At 39.4% G+C, this 7600-nt stretch overlaps 2 protein-coding genes across 5 annotated transcripts in view; both read right to left on the bottom strand.

Moving 5' to 3' along the window:
* The window catches only part of mon2 (MON2 homolog, regulator of endosome-to-Golgi trafficking), a 448157-nt gene that overhangs the window by 22089 nt on the left and 418468 nt on the right, over nt 1-7600 (bottom strand). The gene's annotated exons all lie outside the window — the stretch shown is intronic.
* The window catches only part of cip2a (cellular inhibitor of PP2A), an 18012-nt gene continuing 13093 nt past the window's right edge, over nt 2682-7600 (bottom strand). Inside the window, exons 13-21 of the mRNA XM_024282112.2 lie at nt 6804-6922; nt 6551-6725; nt 6094-6168; nt 5856-5966; nt 4537-4733; nt 4138-4251; nt 3507-3589; nt 3232-3371; nt 2682-3047 (exon numbers count right to left, since the gene is read on the bottom strand). Of these exons, the coding sequence (XP_024137880.1) occupies nt 2901-3047; nt 3232-3371; nt 3507-3589; nt 4138-4251; nt 4537-4733; nt 5856-5966; nt 6094-6168; nt 6551-6725; nt 6804-6922 (1161 nt within the window). The 3' untranslated portion in view covers nt 2682-2900. The remainder of the gene's footprint in view (nt 3048-3231; nt 3372-3506; nt 3590-4137; nt 4252-4536; nt 4734-5855; nt 5967-6093; nt 6169-6550; nt 6726-6803; nt 6923-7600) is intronic.

Here is a 7600-nt window from a genome sequence, read left to right on the forward strand (position 1 = left end):
CAAGATCACCCAAATCCGGGCTCAGCCACACCTCCGGATAGAGTCCATCACAGATAAGCTACCACTTTCTGAGGTGTTTCCCATTTTGACTTTGGGGTTTTCCAGTCTGTATTCTGTACATGTTTCTGTATATTATTTCAGCCATTTGATGGTGTAGCTCCATGAGATTTTAATATGAAAAATTGATTTAAAATACTCCTCACAGACAATTCCTAAACAAAGATGAAGGTAAGAAGGGCTCATAATTCAGCTAACATTTCATCTCCTTGGGTCACATGGTTTAGCAGCAATTGAAAATAATTGCCAGACTGCATTAGCTAGCCTTTGAGATTTTAATATTAACTTTTCATATAAAATATTCATCTTCGACAATTGCAAAACAAAGTGTCATGTCTGATGTTGGTATGTCGGTGCCACAGTTTGGTATTGAAAAAAACATCATTCACTCTTGAATTTTACAGCTGGAAGACAAAACCACAGAACTGACAGACCAACAAACACAACTAAAAAAGGTTTTCGAGAATGGAAAACAATGTGTTGCACAGGAAAACGCAAAAACAGAAAGAGCTGATGTGGGCAGATACCTAGAATACCGTAAACCACCTGCAGAACAATATGAAACAGGGTTGGAGACCTGCTAAAGATCTATTCGATTGGTCATTCAAAAAACAATATGATTCTGAGATGCTGCAACTGTCCATAACATCTGGATCTCCACTGGAGCTGGTATATATGAACTTCCTGCTCTTAGAGCCTGGAGGGCATGAGTATATCTTGGTGAGTTTTGTCCACATCATCAGGTTTGACCAAATCTTTGTTCTAAACCCAAGACTGAAGAAGAAAACATTTTTAAGAACTCTTAGTGTGGATAATTCAACCACAAAAGGGAACAACCCAACCTTTCTATGTTTCTGTCTCAAGTCCAGAAAAAACAGAGTTTTGACAACAAAGTAAAATCAACCCCAGGAATCATGAACAGAACTGATCATCGGTCATGATCCGTATGAATGACAAATGACACTGGTACTGCTGATGTACAGGGTTCTGGTGGAAGTTAGACAACTGCTGGTGGAAGAAGGAGAGGAGGAAGATGAGTTTGTAGACAGAGAGAGAAAGAAGGGAAAAAGTGAAGGACTTAAAGCAGGAGTGTCAAACTCAATCACACAAGGGGCCAAAATCAAAACACACTTTAGGTCGCGGGCCGAACAGGATAAACATTTATTGAACACTCTAAAACTACATTTTTAAAACTGTAACTTTTCAACATAAATATAAACTAGATATATAGCATTACTTTTGATAATGCTAGTGTGAATACTGTAAGCTGAATTTGGCTGCTGAAGATGCTAGTACTGATAGCTGAAGATGCAGAAATTGATAGCTAAACACGGTGAAGCTGATAGCTGAAAACGCCGAAGTTAATAGCTGAAAACGCTGAAGCTAATAGACAGCTAAAATATTAGTTTAATGCATTATTAACCTAAGAAAAAACTTAGGTTAGCAAAAACAGCTAGCATGTAGATGGAAAAAGTAGCTAAACTTCAAAATAGTCTAAAAAAAAAACAAGCTTAAATTAGCCTCACCAGCTAGCTGAAATATTAGGTAAGCTACGAAATAGCCTAAAAATCTTAGTAAATGACAAAATAGTCCAAAAAGCTAACAGAATACCAATTTTTTAAACTTTAAAACTGTAACATTTTTACATAAAAATGAATAATAAAAAGACTGGAATATTATTCCAGAATAAATCAACTTGAACCTAAAAAAACTTAAAATATTTGACTCTCCATAAAAATATATTTTGTCAGAATTATACAAGTTAGAATTGAGCACAAGATAACATTGGGTCATTAATAACAATAAAATAAAATGATCTGGAGGGCCGGATAGAATTACCCAGAGGGCCGAATCCGGCCCCCGGGCCTCAACTTTGACACATGTGACTTAGAGGAAGAACTTTGAATGTAGAAACTTTGACAGAAAAACCAATTGATTGACAGGTGAAAAGAGGAAAGGTGGATCTCCTGTTGGTTGAGGAGATCAGAAGGAAAGAGAGAAAGTCATGCAGATTGAAAAAAACGTCAAGCAGTTGTATCACAGTGTGGATGAAAAGAGGAGCGGAGGAGAAATCCTGATGAAGGAGTTTGATGATAATGTTCTAGAGGTGAAGAGAGTCAGGTAGAGTGATGAGTGCAAAGCTCGACGATGAAGGTGTGATGTTGAGTGTTGAGCTATAGAGGAGGAGGAGACATTCTGGAGGGAGATGGATGAGGAGATCCAGGATCTCCAGAGAGGAGCCTTGTTTTTGAAAAGGTATTTAATAAAGTTAAATATCCCACCCCAGTGTTCATGCTTGATCAGTTGTTAGGCTGGGTTTTTCCTTACAAACTCCACTAACAAAGTTGTACCACCAGAGGGCGCCACTCCCTTTTTTCTAAACATGCTTATCTCCTTTTTAAAATCTGTTCAGCTTCATCTCACGGGCTTTAAAGAAACACTCATATTTGTTATCAACAAAGCATGAGACATAAGCACCATTTAAACTGCTTTAATTCGTTTGCTTCTGATGATTTGGAGGATTATTGTAAATGAGAACATTTTATGAACTTAAATGCATGATTGCAAAAAAATATATATAAGTATTTTTTTTATTATTTCAGATAACAACCTAACATTTAATATTAGTTATATTTGTTTCCACTATTTATTTATCAAACAAAACAAAGTAACAAAAATAGTCAAAATGCAAATAAAATAACAGTTTTCGGTTGAAGTAATTCTTGAAGTGTTTTATTGAGTCTAAAAAGCTTCATTAGCTTTGAAAAAGTCTTCTCAAAGGCCTCTGAAGTTCATGGAAGACAGGCTTTAAGTTAGGATTTTCTTTGCCAGTGCTCTGCTCCTCAGAGCGACAGGTTAACGTCGCTCTTCATCTTGCCGCTGCTCAGGCTGTGAATCATGGCGATCATGGCCGAGTGTTTGTTCAACTCCTCTTCTTTCAGCTTCAGTTTTGACTCCAGTTGGCTCTTCTGCAGCTCCAGAGAGGACGCCTGCAGACCAGAACATGTCCATGTTTCTCTGAGAGTTTTCTCAGACAAGACAACACACTGAGAACATCGTTTTAAAAGTGTCCCATTGGATAAATGTAAAAGAATATGAATCTTAAACATGTATGCGTCTGGTGTTAGATTTAAAGGACAGAAGGTGCACGGATCTCAAACTCCAGCCTCGTACCTTGATGCTGACGTCTTTCCTGGCCTGCTCCGTCTTGTTCAGTTCTTTCCTCACAATGTCCAAAGTCTCCTCCAGGTTCCTTCTCTCTGTTTCCTTTTCTTTAACCTTCTCCTCCTCAGCCTGCAGGCTGACACGCAGCCCTGCCAGAGGAAAGAAGTAAAGAACGCGTACAGCTCGTGAAGGTTTCAGGTTCACCAATGAATGAAGGTTTGGACATCTTGTTGTTGAAAAGAGAAGTCGTTTGAACAGTTCAGATCGAGAGCTTCCACACTGACCTGCAATGTCGCTGTTTCTCTTCTGGATCTCTAAAGTTAGATCTTTGATATCCCCTTCTCTCTCCTGAAGAACCGACATCGTCCTGAAGAAGAGATAGAAACGTCAGGAGAAACTTTAGAGCATATGAGTCAAAGTCAAGGCCCGGGGGCCGGATCCGGCCCTCCGAGTAATTCTGTCCGGTGGATGATTTTATTTTATTGTTATTAATGACCCGATGTTATCTTGAGCTCATTTCTAACTCGTATAATTTTTTCACTAAATATATTTTAATGGAGAGTAAAATATTGAAAGTTATTTAAGGTTTAAGTTGATTTATTCTGGAATAATATTCCTGCCTTTTATTATTCATAATTATGCTAAAAAGTCTTTGATCAACTATTTTTATTGAGATTTGGTCATTCGGGCCAGATTGTGTCCTTAGTTTTAATTCTTTTCCACATTAGATGAAGTTACATGTTTTTTAACGTTTGATGTGTTGACATGTGATTAAGCTTCAAGCCTTTGTGCTTCACCTCCTTTTGCTGATCCTATTCGTCATTTGGGCTCATAAATCAGCATTTTTTTTCATAGACGGCTGTGAAAAACCTCTAGACACGGGGGGTAACATAGGGAGGAGTCAAACACCGTCACCTGTGGTGCTGCAGCTGGAGAGCATCGTGGGTCTTCTTCAGAGTGTCGCTCTGCTTGGTGAGAAGAACGTGAGCTGTCTGCAGCTCCTTTAGCAACCGCTCTGTTTCATTAAACCTGCAGAGGAAATGTTCCAGAAACATCAAACCAGGAGTCCTATCCTGCAACAAACTCTTACTAGAGACAAAAAGTCCTTTTTTCTCAGAATTGAAACCATAAAGTCAGACATGACGCGTCATAAACAGCCTGGCAAACACCACAAAACTGTGCAAACAGGAGCAACGCTACATCAATGCAGAGAATTTCTAACTTCAGAAGGGGTCCAGCTGCTCTAAAAGCTGTTTAATGAGCAGAGATAGATCCTCAGGAGTGATGAAAACGCTCCTCAGAACCGCCGCTGACCTGTTGAGCAGGGCGTTGTAGGCTCCTTTCAGCGCCTGGTGTTCCTCAGAGTCCCTCTGCAGCCGGCTGTTGTGCTGCAGCAGCTCCCCCATGTCGGCTTTGGACCGCTCCACCTCCAGAACCTGGCAGCTCAGCTTGCCCTGCAGATCCTCCCGCCGGCGCTCGGCGTCCTTCAACAGACTCGCCAGCTTCCAAGCCTGGAGGTGGAAAACATCAGCATTTGTCGTCGTTTTCTAATTACTATTCTCAATTGACAGCAGTCTGTCTTTTGCTTTGATATTATTTGATAAAGATATTTTATTTTAAACCGATATATGAGTTTTTATTTGATCAATATTTGGCTCAACGTTATCCCTTCTATTTAATATGATAATTTGTTCCCGTTTAGGTTAAACAACGGTTGACTTAAAATCCCAACAGTTACTAAAAAACTGACTTTCTTCAGTAACTCTCACAAAAAGAGACATTTTCAAAAGGGGTCTCATGTCCTTAACGAACAAGATCAATACTTTTGGTCCTAAATTTGACCCCTGTGGGACACCATACACAGAACCTGGATATGAAAATCTCCTTTTTACCATCAGAACAAACTGTTTTCTTTTCTAAAAGTTACTTTTGACGACATTTGTAGAAATATCTAGTAGTGCTGCCACAAATAATTATTTTAATAGTCAACTAATCACCGATTATTTTTTCTTAATCGGATTGTGCACAAACTGGATGTAAAGCACACATCTTAACCATTATTAGCTTTAAAATAACTAAGAAAAAATAGATCTATAGCATTACCTTTGATAATGCTGTAAGCTGAATTTGGCTGCTGAAAATGCTAGTGCTGATAGTTGAGGATGCTAAAATTGACAGCTAAAAATGCTGAAGCTGATAGCCGCCTAAAATACTGGTTAAATCCAAATTTGTCTAAAAAAACTGAATTTATAAAACCTAAGTTAGCCAAAATAGCTAGCATGTAGATGAAATATTAGCTAAACTCTGAAATTGCTTCATTAATAAATGCCAAAATAGTCCAAAAACTAGCAGAATGTCATTATAACTTTCAACTTCACTACACTCTGACTCCATATAATATAAAGTAAAATTATTAAAACTATGACATTAGTCGTTGACTATTTTAATAGTTGATTAGTCGTCGATTAGTCGACTAATCGTGGCAGCTCTAATATCTAGTGATCAAAAGTGTCAAATCCTTTAGTCAAGATTGTAAATCTTTGTTTTGTTCATTTAGTTTGATTCAAAACTTGATAGAAACTGTCCAACCATGTTGCTTTCTGAATGTCTTTCACAAAGGTTTCGGTTCTGACCTCTGCCTCAGCTTGAGCTCGCTGGAGGCGGTACTGAGCGATGAGACGGTCGGCCTGAGACAGCGCCAGAGCTTTGGCCTCCAGCAAGTCCTGCAGACGGCTCTCCTTAGACTGGCGGGAAACACACACACAACCACTTCTGCTTTAAAAAGCTCCAGCTGCTGAAGTGCAGTTCTGAGATAAAACAAAGTGAGCTCAAACACGGAGAACTAAGGAAACGGGTCACGGAAAAACTCACCTCAAACGCGGCCAGCTTCTGCTCATAGACCTCAATGATGTCCGACACGTGCGAGTCCTTCGTTTGCTCCTGCAGCTGAAACAGTGTAGGTTCAGCAGAACAACCAAAGCACACAAGGCCAACAGCAGAGTTTAAAAACCTGAAAACCTTCTGGCTCGTTTGGAGAAAATAAAAATTCTCCACAACAGAATCAGGAGAGTTCCACAATAACTACGGATAACAGAAGACTGCTGCTAGCTAATATTAAGAAAACAACTCCATTCATCAAAACAAGTACTTGTTTGAAGGCACCAGCCGTGCACTGATGATGGTGTTTTGCTCTGATACTTTAAAGCTCCATAAACACAGGATGGAAGCAGCAGATCTAACAAGTATGAGGGAAGTCACTGATTGGCTGCGTGTGTCTGTGGGATGCTGGGAGGTTGCAGTCATAGTAAGACATGGGTGCAGTCTGTACCTCCAGCCCACTCTGGATCTTCTCCGCCAGACTGCTAACAGTCCTGGAGGAGCTGGACGAGTCCATGCTGCTGTTCACCCTAGGAGGCGGGACTTCCTGCACTGCAAGCCTCTTGACTGACAGCTCAGCCTCCCTGTGGCGATATGCATTATGGGCAGCGATGCTTTCTCCTAACCTGGAGGGCAAAAAACATTATTTATTCAATCATTTACCGAAAGTCTTAGAAAGGAAGTTTTCTTTTCCTGTGACTCACATCAGTGAGGGGAAGTCTGGAAGGGGCGTGGCCTCGAGGAGCAGCGCGAGAGCGGTCTGCACATGCTCTCTGTGGTGGGATGTCAGGGCCAGAGAAAGAGGAGTCACAACCCTCTGATCCTGCAGGGACGAACTGGTTAGAGGACATGTGTCAAAGTCGAGGCCCGGGGGCCGTATCCGGCCCTCCTAGTAATTCTATCCGGCCCTCCAGATCATTTTATTTTATGCTTATTAATGACCTGATGTTATCTTGTGCTTATTTCTAACTTGTATAATTCTGAAAATATATTTTTATGGAGAGTAAAATATTGAAAGTTATTTAAGGTTTAAGTTGATTTATTCTGGAATAATATTCCTGACTTTTTATGTATTCATAATTATGTTAAAAAGTTACAGTTTTAACGTTTCAAAAAATAGCATTCTACAAGCTTTTTGGACTATTTTGGCATTTACTAAGATTTTTAGGCTGTTTTGGAGTCTAGCTAATATTTCAGCTACATGCTAGCTGTTTTGGATAACCTTGGTTTCTTTTTTTTTTAGTCCTTTAGGCTAATTTGGCATTTAGCTAATATTTTAACTGGATTTCAACTATCAATTTCAGCATCTTCAACCATCAGCACTAGCATTTTCAGCGACCAAATTCAGCTTCCAGCATTCACACGAGCATTATCACAGATAATGCTATTTATCTAGTTCATATTAAAACAATACTACGACGGAGTATTAGGGCCACCAAAAAGAAAAAAAAAATAATATTACGACTTTTTTTCTCGTAAATTTACGACTTTTAATCTCGTA

Source organism: Oryzias melastigma, linkage group LG6 (assembly GCF_002922805.2).
Source record: "Oryzias melastigma strain HK-1 linkage group LG6, ASM292280v2, whole genome shotgun sequence".
Classification (NCBI taxonomy): Eukaryota; Metazoa; Chordata; class Actinopteri; order Beloniformes; family Adrianichthyidae; genus Oryzias; species Oryzias melastigma.